This window comes from Pelodiscus sinensis, chromosome 5, assembly GCF_052426305.1.
Source record: "Pelodiscus sinensis isolate ZL-2025 chromosome 5, ASM5242630v1, whole genome shotgun sequence".
Classification (NCBI taxonomy): Eukaryota; Metazoa; Chordata; order Testudines; family Trionychidae; genus Pelodiscus; species Pelodiscus sinensis.
The window spans coordinates 131,256,636-131,274,493 of NC_143056.1; the positions used below are offsets into that span (position 1 = coordinate 131,256,636).

At 51.5% G+C, this 17,858-nt stretch overlaps 2 protein-coding genes across 13 annotated transcripts in view; one reads left to right on the top strand and one right to left on the bottom strand.

Annotated features, from left to right (window-relative positions):
• Positions 1 to 17,858, top strand: part of LOC102462624 (integrin alpha-D) — a 71,152-nt gene that overhangs the window by 7,585 nt on the left and 45,709 nt on the right. For 7 of the 12 annotated variants that reach the window (XM_089778889.1, XM_089778888.1, XM_089778893.1 and 4 more), the window contains exons 2-4: positions 11,379 to 11,477; positions 17,490 to 17,604; positions 17,734 to 17,858. In XM_089778889.1, the coding sequence (XP_089635015.1) occupies positions 11,441 to 11,477; positions 17,490 to 17,604; positions 17,734 to 17,858 (277 nt within the window). In that variant the 5' untranslated portion in view covers positions 11,379 to 11,440. Of the gene's footprint in view, positions 1 to 11,378; positions 11,478 to 11,578; positions 14,940 to 17,489; positions 17,605 to 17,733 lie in introns of those variants that run through there. The other 5 variants (XM_089778891.1, XM_089778890.1, XM_089778892.1 and 2 more) reach the window with 3 other exon arrangements.
• On the bottom strand, positions 5,017 to 5,883 carry TMEM187 (transmembrane protein 187). The gene has a single exon (XM_075929109.2). The coding sequence runs from the start codon at positions 5,872 to 5,874 to the stop codon at positions 5,122 to 5,124; it is 753 nt and encodes a 250-aa protein (XP_075785224.2). The 5' UTR covers positions 5,875 to 5,883; the 3' UTR covers positions 5,017 to 5,121.

A 17,858-nucleotide genomic window follows, 5' to 3' on the forward strand; every position in this document is an offset into this window, starting at 1 on the left:
GCTGGGCTTCCAGTGCACTGAATGAGTCACTGTATCACTATTTTCTTTGGTTTACTTGCTTGTGTTTTATCTCTCTACCCCAAATTTCCTGATTTTGTATCATGCCCCAATACACTTTATCTTGGTTTACTTTACACACCGCTTCCTCTTTGTTTGGAGAAGGAAAGGGTGTTACCGAACACTAGGGCGAACCACTGGTGACACACCCTGCATCAGAGGAACAGGGCTGTAATCTGTAGCACAGAATGATCAGTCAGACATCTTATTAACCTTTTAAAATTCTCAGTACTAACAAGAGGTGATGGTGGCAGGACCCCTCTGTGGGTTTTCCTTGGGGGAGAGAGGTCCTGCTTTCTTTTCATTTGTGAACAGTGACCAATTGGGCCCATCAGCTCAGAGTGGGATTGAAAGTGGCTTATAAGCCTTTTACTACTATGCCCTCAGGCTTGACTCAGTTGGACTGCTGAGGGGGAAAGAGCTGGATGTAGACAATAACCATTTTTCTTTCCTGTTTATTCTGGTCTACTACAGCCAAACCCTATTACCAGGAGAAGGGCAATGAGGTATCCGACACTTACTGGAAGTAGATAACAGCAACTGCTAACCCCAAGCGGGGCTGTTGGTGTCAGCCTTTTTCATCTGGCACAGGGAAGTGACCACCATTTTTGAGTGCAGTGGTGCTCCTTTTATGGATGGCGTGGCATCAGCCATTCCATAGGCTGTGGAATTGCCTTGATGAGGAAGGAGGACACCAGCAAAATTGTGCTGAGAGCTGTAGTTTTAAATTGGTGGTGCAGCTCCACTGACTGCTTGTATTTTGGTCCTAGTCTACGTGCTGCTGACTGGTGACCTCTGGATCAGCCTTCTTTTGTTGATTTTTATTTTTAAAATATAAAGGCCTTTTCAGTTTTTTTGAGGAACTGAAGTAAGCTGCTTTTAAGTAGGTACAAACATGGACTGTCAGCCTGTGAGAATGGTTGAACTGGTATCATAAACGTTCCATGGACCACTGGCTCGAATTATTCAGCAAAGGCCAGAATCTGTGAGGTGTACTCTCTCTGATTAAATGTAATACTTTATGGGAGTGATATTCTACCAGTAAACCTTCCCCAAGAAAAATGAGTGGCTAAGTGCTACTTTTTATGGGTATGCAGGGAATTAAACCAGCAATTCTCCTTGTTAAAAATACAAAATACAGGCAGTCCCCGGGTTACATGGATCCGACTTACATCGGATCCCTACTTACAAACGGGGTGAGGCAACCCCGCGCTAGCTGCTTCCCCCCAACAGACCAGGGAGACGCGAAGCTAGCGCGCCCCCCCCCCCCAGCAGACCAGGGAGACGCGGAGCGGCTTTTCTCAGCAGACACCTCAGCTTGAGAATAAAGGACTGAGGGAAGTGAGGTGTGGGAGAATAAAACCGAGCTCTGGAGAAATGTTTGGCTAGTGTTTCCCCTACAATATGTACCAGTTCCGACTTACATACAAATTCAACTTAAGAACAAACCTACAGTCCCTATCTTGTACGTAACCCGGGGACTGCCTGTAATCAGGCCCAAGAAGGGAAAGCCAGTTAAAGCAGGCTTCACAGCAGCAATTAGCAAAACCTGATGATGGAGAAGTTGAGGGTGACATCACTGGCTCTCCAGGTTCCCAGTTAGAATCCCAGCTCAGGAAACTAAACAAAAGGGTGATAGCTACTGAGGGAAGTATCTGAGTAAGGACCATAGGGGCATGTTTACGCTGGGGAGTTATTTTGAATTAACTCCCCTTATTTCAAAATAACATGAAGCAGTGCTAAGAGCATGCTGTAAAATTCTCTGTGCTAACAGTGTGCAGCTGCGGGAAGGGGTTTTGACTAGAAGATCTATTCCCAGAGTGGGTAGGAGGGGATGCCATAGCAGCAGTGAGCGACTTTGTCACGTATCCCAATTCACTTGTATCAGAAGTTAAACCTATAGGTAGGGCTCTATCAATTTCATGGTCAATTTTGCTCAATTTCACAGCCATGAGCCTTTAAAGATGGTCTATTTTACGGCTGCAGATACTTAAGCCTAAAATTTCAGTGTTAACTGGGGGAGCCCTAATTCAAAAAAGAGGTGATGGGGGGAATCCCAAGGTTATGAAGGGGGTGTCACAGTATTGCTACTCTTAGTTTTGCACTGTTGGGCTGTGTCTAGACTGCAGTGTAGTTATGGAAAAAGGTAAGCAAATTGCAATTTGCGTACATTTTCCCACTTCTTTTGTCAGAAGAGGCTTTTCTGGCATTTGGCCTGTGCACACGAGGCCAAATGTCACAAAAAAAAAAAACCTTTTTTCAGCACATCCCTCCTTCTTCATGAAATGAGGTTTACATGGATGCCAAAAAGCGCATCTACTCTTCCAAATTTTTTTCGGAAGAGCAGACATGTTCCTTGGACACAGCAGAGGTATCCCGGAAAAAACTCTGCAGTGCTGACATGGCCTTGCTGGCAGCAGCACTGCCTTCAGAACTGAGCGGCTGGAGAACAGCGGTTGCTGCCTGGGCACCCAGCTTCAAAGGCAGCTTAGAAGTGAGGGTGGCATGGTGAGTGGGGTGTTCCACACCTTTGTGGGGCCAGGCCTGCCTGGGGCCAGTAAGCTGGGTGACCACTCAGGGTGCCATGGTTGGGGGATGGAGATTCTGTGGACTCCCCCACCCATATCCCTCCAGAGCTAGCCCAAAGCCCCTTGAACTCCCGAGTGTGGGGGTGCTGAGCCCAAAACTGGGAAGGGGCACAGCTGGGGTAGCCTGTCTAAGGGTTTATACCATGTGCCGGGCTGCAGCTGCTGGTCCTGGCCAGGCTGGTGTGGCGTGAGCCTTTCTCTTTCTCTGCAGGGGCCACTCCATAGGCAGTGGGTAATGTAAGCCAGGAAAGGTATTGCCATCCCAAATGCCTACACTGCCCAGCTGTTCGGGAGAGGCTGAGTCCCTGCTGCACAGTTCTCTTGTGGCTAGGGAAGGTTGGGGTCCTACCATGTAGAAGCCCTAACCCTCAGCTGAGGTAAGATGGGGCTTGGCTGGGAATGGGAGGTTGTTAAAGGGGCATGGTCTTGGGGAAAGGGGTATGGCTTTGGACAGGAGTAGGACTTTGGCTTGCTTTCCCCAGCTGAGCCTTCACGCACTGCCCGTGGACCCTCCTAGGGCTCAGTCAGCCCCATTTCTAGGAACCTCAACTTACAGAAAACTCTGTGGCTGCCAGATGGGAGCCCAGCTCTGCAGGGCTGCTGCCTGATATGACTAGATGTTAATTCTTGGTTTTGTGGGTGGGTACTCGAGTTGGGGGGAGGCTATTTTCTGCATATTTATAAACTTTCATATTTTAGTTATTGAGAGAGTTCTATTATGGACTAAATATAGTAGATGGTGCTTGATCCTTCCCTAAATGTAGGGGACTGGACTTGGTGACCTCTTGAGGTCCCTTCGCATTTTAATAGTCTATGATTCTATAATTACATTCTCTGGGATGACAGTGTATTAATGTCATTGCAATCACCTACAAGCTTTCTTCACTAACATCCCAGTTTAAAGACATTGTGCCTTGTTGTAACTTTCTGGCTGAAACTCTCAGCAATCTTATTTACATTTGTTACCTCATACTACTCTGATGCACGCTAAGAACAGCTACTGTCTTTGGTTGTGTCTGTCCCCTTGATGAGTGGAGATAATCTTTTAAGTTTTTTGAAGTAGGAGAATGAGAGTGCCATAGGTACCATCTCTTTGTATGCAGGGCTGGCCTTACCATGAGGCGAACTGAGGCAGCCGCCTCAGGTGCCACACTGTGGGTGGGTGGGGGGGCAGCACTAGGACTCGAGTGTAGAAAATTGTGTCTGCTGCTGGTGCATATGTAGGTAGCAGAACAGAACCATGAGAGGAGTAGAACAGGCAGAAGGCAGAATTTAGACCTTTCAAAGTTTTGGCCTAAGCGAGGGAGTATGGGGGTGTCATTTGAACTCCCCGCCTCAGATGCCAAAATGTTGTGGGCCGGCCTAGTTTGTATGTGCAGTTGGGATTCTATTTTGTTATTACTTTGCTTTAAACACTGAATTTCATCTGCCATTGTGTTGCCAAGTCACCTAGTTTTGTGAAATCCCTTTGTCATGCTTTGCAGTCACTTTGGTTTGAACTATCCTGAGTAATTTTGTATCCTCTGCAAATGCCAGACCATGTATGAATGTCAAATGGCCTAATACCACAGGGCTGTGTCTAGATTGGCATGATTTTCTGGATCGGGGCTTTTTTGCGGAAAACAAAACTGAGATGTCTACACTGGCCCTTTTGCACAAAAGCTTTGCACAAAAGGGACTTTTGCCTGAACAGGAGCAGAATAGTATTTCCACAAGAAGCACTGATTTCTTACAGTAGGAAGTCAGTGCTTTTGTGGAAATTCAAGCGGCCAGTGTAGACAGCTGGCAAGTTTTTCCCGGAAAAGCGGCTGATTTTCTGGAAAAACTGGCCAGTCTAGACACAGCCCAGCAGTACAAGCTCTTAGAGGACACTCTATTTACTTCTCTCCATTCTGAAAACTGACCCTTTATTCTTACCCTTTGTTTCCTGTTAACCAGAGTGTCTGGCAATGGTTTCAGGATCATCAAATGATCCTTTGTTTCACTCCAACCCACAGCCCCTGCAGCCCTGCTGGGGTCCCTCACTCTGACCCCCAGCAGTGCCCCCACAAATCCTGCTGGGGCCCAACCCACAACCCCCTCCCATTCTGCCATGGCCCCTCACTCCTAGTCACAGCCCCCCGGCCCTGTTCTGCCAGGGCCCTGAGCCACAGCCCCTGCTGGAGCTCCTCACTCCTGACTTGCAACTGCTGCTGGTAAAGCAGGGAGTGTGCCTTGGAGTGCGGGTGTGCTCATGGGGTTTAGCCAAGGGGTTGGGTAGGTCAGTGGGGGGGCCGGGGGGACCAGAAGCAGAGTGAGGGGTCTGGGGGCTGTGTGACTGTAGCCAGGAGACTCCCACCTCTGTTGCGCGGGCTGGGCACAAAGACTCCCGCAGTTGTGGGGGCTCTTTATTGGGCCTGGCGGCTCGGGGCGGGTCACAAAGGCTCCTGCGGCGGGTGGCTTGGGGGCCAGTCACGAAGGTGGCTGCGGGTCTCCATCACGGGCGGGGGGCGCCCAGGCGCGTGGCGAAGAGGAAGGCGCAGTGGAACTGCAGCACATCGCACACCTTGGACCAGAAGTGGCCGCTGAGTCGCTGGAAGGGGCCCCACTGCGCCAGCCACAGGTCTGCCAGCTTCAGCGCCACGAAGCCCAGGCAAGCGGTGAAGCCAGCTGCTGCAGTCCAGCCTGAGGCCGCGTCCCCCCGGCGCCGCTGCGCTCGCCATGCCGCCGCCGCCACGCCGGCCACGTGCGCGCCCAGGGCCACCTCGAAGCCGCGGGAGTGGGCCAGGGCCAGGCTGTAGCTGAGCAGCGAGGCAGCCATGGTCAGTCCCGCACAGCGGGGCTCCCAGCCCTGCGCCAGGACGTGGCACCACAGCCCTGCCCAGGCGAAGATGGGCAGGGTCGCCCACTGGTCCAGCACGGCCAGCCGCGGGTGCTGGCTCCAGAGCCGGGCCCACTGCAGCGGGCCGTAGCCCAGCGCCATCAGGGCGAAGACGGCCTGCAGGTAGCGGGGGCGCCCGCTCCCGCGCCGGGGAAACCAGCGCCAGCCCAGCGCCACGTAGCCCAGGTTCACCAGCGAGTTGCAGGGCATGGCCAGCGCGGCGGGCAGCCAGGGCACCGGGGGCTCAGCGTAGTGCTCGTAGCCCACCTCCACGGCCACGCTGTCCAGCGCGCCGGCGGCCACCACGGCCAGGCCGAGCGCGCTGACCCCCGACACATGCAGCAGCGCGGCTCGCTCCTCGGGCCCCATGGCTGCTCTGCTCCCACGGAGCGCCATGGCCGCGCAGCCATTGGCCGAGCTGCGTCCCGCCCCTTCCCGGGTGCCTTAACCCCGGCAGCGCCAGCCTTCTGCCAGCAGCTGTGGCCTGTACCCCCCCGGCCTGCGGGGACCCCCCACTCCGCCTCACAGCGCCATGCCTGCCCTGCCGGGGCCTCTCACTCCGCCCCACGACTCCCCCCAGTTCTGCCCCCCACCAGGCCTGCTGGGGCCCCCTCACTCAGCCCCATGCCCCCCCACAATGCCTGCTGAGATCCCTCACTCTGACCCACAGCCCCCTCCTCCAGTCCTGCTCCCCACCAGGCCTGCTGGGGCTCCTCACTCTGACCCCCAGACATCCCTCAAGTCCTGTCTCCCACCAGGCCTGCCGGAGCCCCTCACTCTGCCCCAAAACTGCCTTCCCCCCTGCTCTTCCAGACCCCCTCTCACTCCGCCCCAGAGCCCTTTCTCCAGTCCTGTCCCCTGCAAGGCCTGCCAGGGCCATTCTCTCTGACCCACAGCCCCTGCTCCAGTCCTGCCGCCCAGGTGTGCTGCAGCCCCTCACTACACTCCACAGCCCCTCAAGTCCTGCCCCCCACCAGGGGCCTGCTGGGGCCCCTCACTTGGATCCACAGCGGTCTTCATGGGGCTAGATGTTGGAAAAACCCCTTTTTTCGGCACATCCCTTCCTCATGAAACAAGGTTTACAGGGCTACCGAAAAAAATGCATCTGCTTTTCCAAAATTTTTTTGGGAAGAGCAGACATGTTCCTTGGACACAGCAGAGGTATCCCAGAAAAAACTCTGTAGTGCTGACATGGCCTTGCTGGCAGCAGCACTGCCTTCAGAACTGAGTGGCTGGAGGGCAGCAGTTGCTACCTGGGCACCCAGCTTCAAAGGCAGCTTAGAAGTGAGGGTGGCATGGTGAGTGGGGTGTTCCACACCTTTGGGAGGCCAGGCCTGCCTAAGGCCAGTAAGCTGGGTGACCACTCAGGGTGCCATGGTTGGGGGATGGAGATTCTGTGGACTCCCCCACCCACATCCCTCTAGAGCTAGCCCAAAGCCCCTTGAACTCCCGAGTGTGGGGGTGCTGAGCCCAAAGCTGAGAAGGGGCACAGCTGGGGAGCCTGTCTGGGGGATTTGTACCATGTGCAGGGCTGCAGCTGCTGGTCTTGGCCAGGGTGCTGTGGGGTGAGCCTTTCTCTTTCCCTGCAGGGGCCACTCCATAGGAGGTGGGTAAGGTAGGCAAGGAAAGGCATTGCCTTCCCAAATGCCTACACTGCCCAGCTGCCTGAGTGGGTCTCGGGCCCTGCTGCACAGCTCTCCTGTGGCCAGGGAAGGTTGGGGTCACACTGTGTGGAAGCCCTAGTCCTCAGCTCAGGTAAGGTGGGGCTTGGCCTTAATTTAATTTTAAGGACAAGCCTTTTGTTATCTCTGCCTGTTTATACAGTAAAACTTCAGTTGTCCGGCATCTAGTGGTCCGGCACTCCTGCTAGTCTGGCACCACCTGGAACCCGGAAGTGCTCCAGGCAGCTGGACAATTGGAGCTGCTCTGCCCCAGGCTTCCCCTAGTCAGCTGCTGGTCAGTTTCAGCAGCGGCTGACTTGGGGACTCGTGGGGCAAAACAGCTCGGGTGCTGCCGGATTGGTCCTGCAGATATAGGAGAGGGGGGATTATCTCAGAAAGGTGTTGGTATTGCACACCAGAGGCTGCGAATCTACATCTGAATAGATTGTGAAATTGATGTGTGAATTTTTCAGCTCAGCCCCCTCACTCTCACACTTAAAGGGGAGGAAAAGGAAGCCAGGTTTTAATTAGACTAAACTCGGTATGTGGTAGGAGCTAGAGATACTCAGAGACCTAATGCTGACTTGAGTCCTTGTTATAAACCCTGTTCATTGCCCCAACCCTCCCAAGTTGTCTGCTGGTCTGTCATGGAACCGCTCTGTTCCTTTCTACCAGGTCTTTCTGGGGTGCTGCACAGAAAACTGATGAAGGTCAGAGTCCAAACAGTGCTGGATGCTGCACAAGGGCATAATGAGAGAGGATCATTGCCCTGAAGAACTCAGTCTAATTGGACACAGGAAAGCTAATTAGCCTTAGCTGGGGAAAGCTGAGCTCTAGAGAGATTCAGGCCCTGTCTGCACTGGGAAGGTTTGGTGACAAAAGTCCCGTTGACATGCAAAAGTTGCCAAAAGTGAAAACCCATCAAACCATTTCTTCTGCCTCTCATTGTGGACATGTTTTAGCCACATTGCTAGCACCCTGACGACAGACAGAGCAAAGCAATGTGGATAAGCATCCCACAGGGCGGTGTTGTGGGAAGGCAGAGCTGATCCCTGCACTTCTTGGGATTCTCTTGTAACTCTGTGAGCTCTCTGTGCTGAGGAATATCAAAACAGCACAGCAGTCTCTCTTGCCCTCCCCCTGCAGCAGCAGTAGTCTGCCAGTGCAGGGCCAAACAGGAGCATTTGAATGATTTGATCTTTGTCTGTTCCCCAAATGGAGCACCTCACTCAGCTGTCAGATACTGGATCTTTGACAGGGGAGGGGCACATGTCTGCAGGGCAGCAGAGATCACAAAACACTGAGCACAACTATCAGGGCAGGCATTGTGAGATATTGGCAGAAGTCAGTTCTCTCAACAAAACAAACATCAGAGTCCACACTGGCTCTTTGTTGACAATAAAGGAAGGGAAAAAGACAAGTCTCTCATGGGGTCAAGTGTTTTTCCTGACAACAGTCACACCACAGTGTAAATGCTCTCACTGTTCTTGTGCCAAAGGGCAGGTTTTGACAACAAAACAGTTCACTGTAGACAAGGCCTCAGTAACTTTTGCAATCTCATACAGGGAGCCAGGATGTAAATTCCTGAGCCAATAGGGACTGTGCCCTTTCTATAGGGTTATCCCATTCTGGCCTGTAAGATCTGTGTCTTGTTCCTCAAACTCCATGCACCCAGGTTTTGGATTGATTTTTGATGTGAGAGTTTTGGGAATTCCCCTCATACTAGGGTTGAATGAGAACCAGCAGAGGGATCCCAGTATAATGGCTCAGCCCAAAAAGCATATTGTTGTTGCCTTGAGGCTTAAGGGCACAAGACCATGACTGAGGGCCCCGTGGAGTGTTCTTAAATGTGGAACAGGGAGTTGGCTCTGTGAGTGGTTTTGCTACTTTCCCATCTGTGGTAGCTGGTGCAGAATTGCATGCCTCAGGATTCGAGAGAAATGGTGCCAGTGTCACATTACCGAATTGGAGGGAAGCAGCCAGATCGCTGCTGCACCCCTAGGTGGGGGTGTTGGCTCCAGAAATTGGTATAAAAGGGAGCCATGTGGGGTATTGAATGGAAGCTTGTTGTTTTCTGATCCTGTGTACACTATTTATATGAGTATATAATGTCTGTGTGTGTAGATCTGTAATCTGTGTGGAAGCTGAATATTTCTCTGAATGTGGTTAAGCATTGCTATGGACAGGCTGAGTAGTGAAGCCCTGTGGAACAATGGCACTTGATGGCCCAAAGACACACCTAAAGCATGAGGGCGGACACCTAAGAGCGGCCAGCAGAGAGAGGCTGAGGACCAGGTGACCTGCTGCATACCAGAAGAGGCCAGGAAGGGGGTATAAAGAGGCCATGTGGTCGATGCCATTTTGTTCTCAGCTCAGCACTTCATCCCAGAGGCAGCACTGCAGGGATCGAAGAGCCTGGAAGACCTGTGAACCCATCCTGATGATAGGATGTGCAACAAGAACTTTTAAACCAGCAGCTGCAACACCTCTGCTAGAGCCTGCATCGAGAACTGGGAGATTCGGTGCCTGTAACGTACTGTACTTTAATAACCTGACTCTCATGCTTTTCTTTATTGTAATAATAAGCCTTTAGATATATATTCTAAAGGATTGGCCCAGCGTGATTTGTGGATAAGGTCCAGAGGGTAAATTGACCAGGGATCTGTGGCTGGTTTCTTGGAACCGGACAGAACTTGTTCGGGGTAGGTGGGATTGGGTGCTAGGACCCCCCACCTGTGTATAGGCCCGGGGCCATTTGGGGCACGGATATTGCTGGGGTGTCGGAGGGGTTTTGCTCGTGAGGCTTCAGGCAGGCAGCTGAAGCGCTCTGTGAGACTGGTTTGTGGCCTATTTGGAGAGGTCACCAGTCAGGGGGGCTGTAAGGAGCCCCGGATTTGAGCAATTCGCCCTGAGCGGACGCCCTCAGCTGTGCCCAGACATGGCCCGGTCCGTCACAGCCAGCTTCCTTGAATTTGACAGCAGCAGTCTGGGGGCAGGGCGCGAAGACCAGCTTTGGGCCCCAGATCCCAATGGGGGTGCACAGGGAGGAGTTTCTGAGCCCTGGGGTCACCCCCCATCATCGAGCTGGAGGGGAGAGGTTATGTGGGAAAGGAAGACCCAGAGGCTGGCCAGTTGGCTTTGCAGGGGTGAGCTCTGTTGCCTGTGACTCCTTGCCAGGTTGGCAGTTCTGGGAAGCAACGCCCACCCCTTCTGCCCAGCTGGCCAGGAGCACCAGCCCCGAGCTTGCCAGCACTGGCTCAGCCCCCCTCTGGCAGCCCAGGCCTGCCAACTTGTGGCCCTCAGATGGTGCCCCTGAGCCCTGGGCATGGTCACTCATGGCCCTGCAGGTGGGAACTGGAAAAATTAGAAGCATCTCTAGTTCCTGCTTTTTTCTGAACTGACCATTTGTCGTCTCTGCTTTCCTCTGGACCATGGAGTGACTGGGCCTCAGCTGTCTCTAGAGGAGGGAGGCTGTTTATACAGGGTAACTAGCCCACCACTGAGATACGCCTGCATTTGGTGTGGGGCCAGTGCTGAGCACTTGGAAGGCTGCCCAGGTGAGATTCCAATGCTTCCTGGCTTATTGCAAAGCTCCCACCACTGGCAGTGTATGTTTCTATTGGTGGTGCACATTCACACATGCCGCAGTGCACAGAAAAACTTATTCCACATATGGATGGAAAACGTTGGAGGGAACATTGGTTGGGGCTCAGGGGTTCCTCGCCTAGAACTGAGCTACAGTCACCAGCAGGGCAGGGGTACAGGGGCTGGCTCGCCTCCCGCAGCAATGCAACTTACAAGAAGTGAACCCAGTTTGCTGTCGAAACTTACCCTGTTCCCTGAGTTTCCTCCATCCTGGTCCCTGCCTATCAGAGCCCTGCTTCCCTGTGGGAATGTCTGGGAGAGTGGAGCTTGTGTAGTGGTCATCCCTGAATGTAAAAAAGTATGTTTGTGGTTGTCTTAGTGCTGGAAAGTGCATGCAATCATGTAAAATAACTAGCTGACCACTGGCCAGGGTGGAGTTCAGGTCATGTTTGGTCGGTGTTTTTTGTTTGTTTGTAGCTGTGTGTATCTCACTACTTTGAGACACTCAGTTATTTGTTCTTTTCTTTTCTGCTCCCTCCCTCTAACACCCTAAGTCCCCTCCTCCCCCCGCTGAGGTTTTTTTCATATATAACTTCTCCATCCTCTGAGCTGTTATCTCCTTGCCAGGCAGCATCCTGAAACCTCACATGTCCTAGGAGAGCATTTGCACCCCCTCAGCCTAGCACAGGATGGACCCCCTGCCTCTGCTCTTCTACTTTTGCACAGGTAAGTGCCAGCCACAGGCATTGGGAAGAGCTGGGCTCCTCCCCATGGGTGCCCAGCGAGTGCCCCTCTGGCAGGGGGATGTGAACAGCTGGAGGCTCAGGAGCCCTGGGTCCTGTCCTCAGCTGGCACTGGGAGAGGAGTGGGGTCTGATGGGTTACAGCCTGGGGCCTGTGCACTAGGACTCCTGTTTTTTCCTTAGGTCTGGGAGGTGAACAGGTCTCTCGTGTCTGAGGGGCAGGGAGGGCTGGTTATGTGGACTCCTGGGTTCAGTTCCCTCTGCATTCTGGTCCTCCTGACTCTCTGGGATGGGAGTGGGCACAGGTGCGACTGCCCTTCTCTGTGCGGTTGTGTGTTCGGTGTGATGGGCTGCAGTCACAGAAGGCTCCTTAGAATTGTTCCTTAGTGTACTGATCATGCCACTGACACCCGCCTTGCTCTCCCTGAGACTCTCCGCCACTCTGTCCTGCTGGGCCAGATCCTCTGGTCTCCTCCAGACCAGGCACAGAGCTGGGGTAACTGCCTCCCTGCAGAGCAATGCAGACACTGAACCACTTCAGCTCTGGAAGGTTGCAGGTCTAGGGCTCAGCATCCAGGAATTCAGCCCACAAAAGGGATCAAAAACCCAAATACATTTTTTTCTATATAAAAGTTTTACCCAGTGAAAGCTCATCAGGAAAGCCTCCTTTATCAATGTAAAAGAGATGCACAGTAGTTGTTTCCCCCAGGTAACAATTGTTACAGTATGCCAATTGTTACACGAGTAAGCAAAAGTATTTTATTAAGCACAAACAGTGGGATTTAAGTGGTTGCAAGTGAAAACAGATCTAAGTAAGTTACAGAATTAAAATGCATAGCTAGTTCTAATTCCCTAAAAGCTTATTGCACACAAATTCTTACCCTAAATAGCTGTTATGTCACACATAATCTTCAAGTCAGAGAGAGACTCTCAGCCCTCTTTAAAGTTCTTTGTATTCTTTTAAGGTCTATCAGGCAGTTTCCCAGGGTAGCTGAAGACCAAGGGCTGATATCTTCCCTGTGCTTACATAGACTGTCCCCTAACGTGGGACTCTTTTGTTTTACACTCCCCCCCACTTGGAAAAATACCCAGTTCAAAATGGATGCCAGTCCCAGGTGGTATGGTCACATGATTTCCTAGGACCAACCACTGTTTTGACTTACAGGACAAACAAGGCTTTTTACAAGTCGATGAGTTGATCACCAAGTTGTTAGGCTTTGGGGGGCATGGGTATTGGATCTCGTTACCACTCTGAAAACTATAACCCGATTCACACTTCGTAATTCTAACTTCACATACAGGAATGATACAAGCATCAAAATAGTCCAGGCAGCCCCAGCAGCCTGTAACATTAAAACGGATAGGTTACATGAGGTATTTTGTCCAAAGCATCTCTGAGGTATGCGCATCTAGAGTCACAAGCCAGTTTGGATCAAGCATGGGGGAGGGGAACCACCACATTTGATAGGATGTGGGTGTGTGGGTGTTGGGGGGGAAAGTCCAGCAGGTATGTAGTGGATGCAGTTCTGCAATTGCTCAGTCCTGTAACACCACAGCAACTCCCCCCTCCTGCAGTGTCACATAGCGTTTGTCAGTGAGGCCTGGGTCCACCAAGGGATGGACGGGGGAAGCTTTGGGGTGACTGAGGATGAGGGGGATGGGCTAGGACTGGGAGATGGGGCCTGGAAAAGGATGAAGGGAAGAATGGGGAAGAGCACCTGAATTTCTCTTACCTTCATCTCCTTTCTTCCTGGTCCCCAACTGCCCAACCCCACTTTGCCTCTTACGGCTCTGGGAGGGGGGTATTTACCATCTTCCAGGTCTAAGGGGGGCAGCTCCAAAGGGACTCTCCTTCACAGGCCTGGGTTTGCAGGGATGGAGAGGGCAGAAGGGAGGGGAGCGCTGCATTGGGGGAGTTGGCTACGCTGTGTGTTAGGGACTCGCTTTTGCTACTGATTGGTTGCCTGATGTTTTGTGTGTGGCATGAGTTTGGTGGGTCTCAGCTCTGGCTCCCATGACGCAAGCACTAATTGAGAGATGTGGCAGAGAGACCGAGAACAGCCTGGGCCAAGGTGCTTGGGTAGGAGCAGCGACATTATTTTACTCTGCCTTTGGCCCTGGTGTGACCACTGGCCCCTTCTGCAGCCAGTTCTGTAGCCCACAGTTCAAGAAGGGCGTTACTAAATTTGAGAAGGCTCAAAGAACAGCCATGAGACTGACTGAAGCATTAGAAAACCCACCTGATAGACTGAGTTCTTTGAGGCTACCATTATTTCGATTAACAAAATGAAGGCTAAGGGGTGCTGAGCTCTGTCTGTAAGTATCTTTCTGGAGAACACATATTGGATGATGGGCTCTTCAATCTAGCAGAGAAATGACTAACACAATCCAATGGATGAAGCAAGACACATTTAGACTGGAAAGAAGGTACAAATTTTTAACAGTGAGGGGAATTGAACACTGGATCAGTTTACCAGGGGTCCTGGTGCATTCCCTGTCATGGGCAATTTTAAACGAAGATGGGATCTTTCTCTAAAGCAGGGTTGGGGAACCTTTTTTGGATCGGGGACCACTGACCCACAGAAAATTCATTTGGGAGCCATACACAAAAAACCCTCACTGACATGGCACTCAACTGAGGAGAAAGACACTCTCCATATTCCCCTGGCATACCAGAGCCTAGGAGGACTCAGCTTAGTAGATTTTGTGTGTTCCAGCCCCTGCTGGCGATGTTTGTATGGGAAGCTAGACATGGCTCATGCAACATCCTATAGATATAGTCCTGTGCTATACCCTCCATAATATTGATGGAAAGGATTGGGGGAAGCTTCACTCAGAGTTAGACCATTGAGGCTCAGTGCCTGGAGGTTGAGTTTGAAAAGTCCAATATCAGGACTGTTAGAGGAGCCCAGTGCAGGGCAAGAAGGGTTAGAGATGCCTTGAGGCAGCAATTTGATGCTGAAAGTCAGTAATATGTGTTGCCACACATGGGAGTGCAGTGGCTGCATTGCAAAGGGATTATTTTGATTGGTCCATATGATGCACTTTGTGCTAAAGTGACCTTTGCTTTGCAGTGATGTGCTTGCCTGCTTGCTTTCATGCGGTAGAATAAAGATTGTTTTGAAATACAACGATTTCATTTATTAAAAACAAGAAACGTAAAACACACATGCAGCATGACACACCTGTACTTGCTGGGAGGGAAGAGGGATGGGAAGATGTCATGGATCAATTCTCCAACCTGTCATTTTGAGTGTAAATAATGGGGGCTGGCTAATAGAATAAACTCTGGCTCTGTAACTTGTCTGGTTTCAGTGCCCTTGAGACTTGTGACAAAGCTCTTGCTGTCCTCATCTCTGTTCTGCTAGGAGTAGAAGAAATAAACAGATAATCAGCAGAGACAACAGGGCTCTGGATCTCCCAGTAAAGTGATTTCACGTAGGCATGTAAGTTTAAGGACACAAAAATTAACCAATAACTATTAACTAAACAAAAGAGGAAACACTTTTATTATTAAAACAAGACTACTGTTGCAAGCATAGTAAATGACTGGGTGTTAAAAGCCATGAATTGAAATAGATTCAGGGATTCTTCCTGGATTGTAGTTCTTAGTTATAAAACAGAAGAGAAAAACACTTTACCAGCTGAGATTTCCAAACCCCCAAACAAGGAAAACAAAACCCAACAGGCTAGCTAAACTTTTTCCTACTTTCACATTTTAATGAATTCAAGGATTCTGTTCCTGAGAGAGTCCATCTCTCCTGCTCTGTACCTGCTGGGAAACTGCTGCTTGACTCCAAACAAAGGGAAAAAACCCCTCTCTTGTTTGAAATTGCTTATATGCATTTAATTGGCTGAATGTCTAAAGCCCTCCTCCCTCAGTTGCAGCTCCAAGTTAGCTTGATGCTTTCCTCGCACTCCAGGTAAGTCAAACTCTCCCTTGCAGCTCTTATTCATGACAGAAGAAGTGAGACCCCAAGGATGTTTACAAGTTTGCATGTGTCCAGCAGGTTTCGTATACAGCCCTGTTGTCTCGTGCAGTGCAATGGGGGCTGCAGTTCCTCAGAGCTAACCTGCATAGGGATGGGGGCTGTGTGCATTGGTTGCCTGTGGGCATCTGCAGGGCTGGACAGTGAGAGGCCAGGTATGGAGTCTGGCAGGTTCTGGCTAGGGACAGGGTGATGGTCAAATTGTTTTGGTGGTGTGAGGGATGAATGGAAAACAGCTTTGGGATGCTGGCTGCAGGGGGAGCAGTCACAGCTGCCCCGTTTCAAGTGCAAGCATGTCTGCTTGGTGCTCCATAATATTTAGGAACTGCTCCATGTTCTTTTATTCCTTCCTCTCACTGTCCCTCTGCTCCTTCAGTTTTTTTCTTTTCAGCAGCAGCTTGAAGCATGATGTCATGCAAAAAAATCCTCTTGAATTTTGTGAGGCTGTTTCCATGCTCTGCATAGCTTCTCATCAGGCGATAGCAAGGGGGGCTGGCATCCAAGGTTAAATTTGTGAAAACAAATGGCAACGTGTTCCAGCAGGACCATTGTTAACACTAGACAGAGCACTGCCCCAAACATAGTCTCGTAGTGACTGTGAGCATATGTAAGATACAAGTCCTTCACAATTGTGAGTTAAATATGAGAGCAGGAGAATGCATTGGTAGAGGGCTATACTATACTTTGGGCAGGTGTGATTCACTTGCTCCATGGGGCATGTGTGCCTGGTAGGATGTGGGCCAAGGCTAGGGTTTGTGGGTAGGAAGGGGACTTGGTTGGTAATGTCTTGGTATAAAAGTCACCACAGGTTCTTTTTTTTCAATGTCACATCTCTGTGAAGCTGGAACCTTGCAGAGCATAAGGGCAGGCAGACTTTGGGGTGGTGGGCAGACTTGGAGCTGGGATTGGTGAGTTTGAGAGACAGGGCTGAAAGCAGCATGAAGGGAAGATTGAAATTGCCTGACCCTGCCCTTTCTCCATCCAGCCCTCAAAGTTTCCAGCCTGCCCCCCCCCCAATTCTGCATCTAACTTCCCCCACGTCTGCCCCTCCTGCAAATCTGGAGGAATTTTATTACTTCCCAGCAGGGATCTCTGCTCCACAGGTTTGGGCTTGCGGGGTGGAGAGGGGGGAGGAGAGCAGAGCCACCCTGACAGATTATCGCCACTTCCTACTTCTCTCCCACAATTTCATTTGCCTGATTGGCTGCCTTTCCCGAGGAGGCGGAAAGGGCGACCAGTCAGGGAGGGGTTTCCCCACTGCCCCTGGCCAGTCCTACAGGGGTGGCATTGCATCCAGGGAGTTGGCTACCCTCTGTGTTTGGGGTTCAGTGTAGGCTGTTTGGTGTTGTGTGTGACTTGAGCTTGGGGCGTCTCAGCTCTGGCTCCTGTGACACAAACTCAGCAATGTGATGCTGTGGCCAGAAGAACTAATCCCGTCGCTGTCTGTCTGAACAGGGCAGTGTGTGTGTGTGTGTGTGTGTGTGTGTGTAGAGTTGAACTCTCCTCAGAAAGAGGAAAAGTTGGCATTTATGCCCTTGGCAATAACCTTGTGATCCCCCAACTCCATTTTGCATGAGCATCCCGACAATTTCAACACTGTGACATTTCAGATTAAAAGAGCCGCAAGCAGAAATCTGTGATTTTTAAAATCTGGTGACCATGACATGGATCAGAATGGACAGTGAATTTAGCAGGGCCCTGCTTATGAGATTTATGTTTCAGTGGGGGTGTTTGGCAGTGGCCTTAGGCCAATGAGTGTGTGGAATGATGTGTGTCATATAGGGGCTAGATACGAGGGAATAGGTGGTGAGGAGCTGGGAGTCAGGACACCCAGGTTCTATTCCTGGCATTGGGAGAGGAGTGGGGCTTGGTGGTTTGGAGAGAGCTGTGTGTGTGTCTGTGCGGGGGAGCTGGAATTCAGTCCTGTAGCCAGAAGAAGCTGGCCCCCAGCCACCTGCCTGTTCTCCACAGGGGAAACTCTAACTGGAGACTGTTTAACCCCTGCAGTGCTGGCCCCCAGCCGTGGATTCAGCGTGGATGTGGAGGAACCCACCACCTTCCAGGAGGCAGCCGCGGGGTTCGGGCAGAGCGTGGTGCAGCTCGGGAATGCCAAGACTGGGGGGTAAGGCCCAAACATGGACTCAGAGCCCCACATGACTTGAGCTCACCCTTGAGGGGGCTGTCTGGCTGGGCTGCCCTTCCTGGGCCTGTGATGAGGCACCTCCTGAACTCCCCTGCTTTCTCCCCACAGGTTGATTATTGGGGCCCCACTGCAGATGGGAAATGTGAATGAAACCGGAAAAGTCTACAAGTGTGACATGCACTCCAAAAGCTGCCAGGAGATCCCCATCCAGAGTAGGGCCTCTGCGCTGTGGG

Excerpts from the sequence above, each read along its gene's own strand:
- TMEM187 (XM_075929109.2), bottom strand. The coding sequence starts at position 5,874 with ATGGGGCCCGAGGAGCGAGCCGCGCTGCTGCATGTGTCGGGGGTCAGC.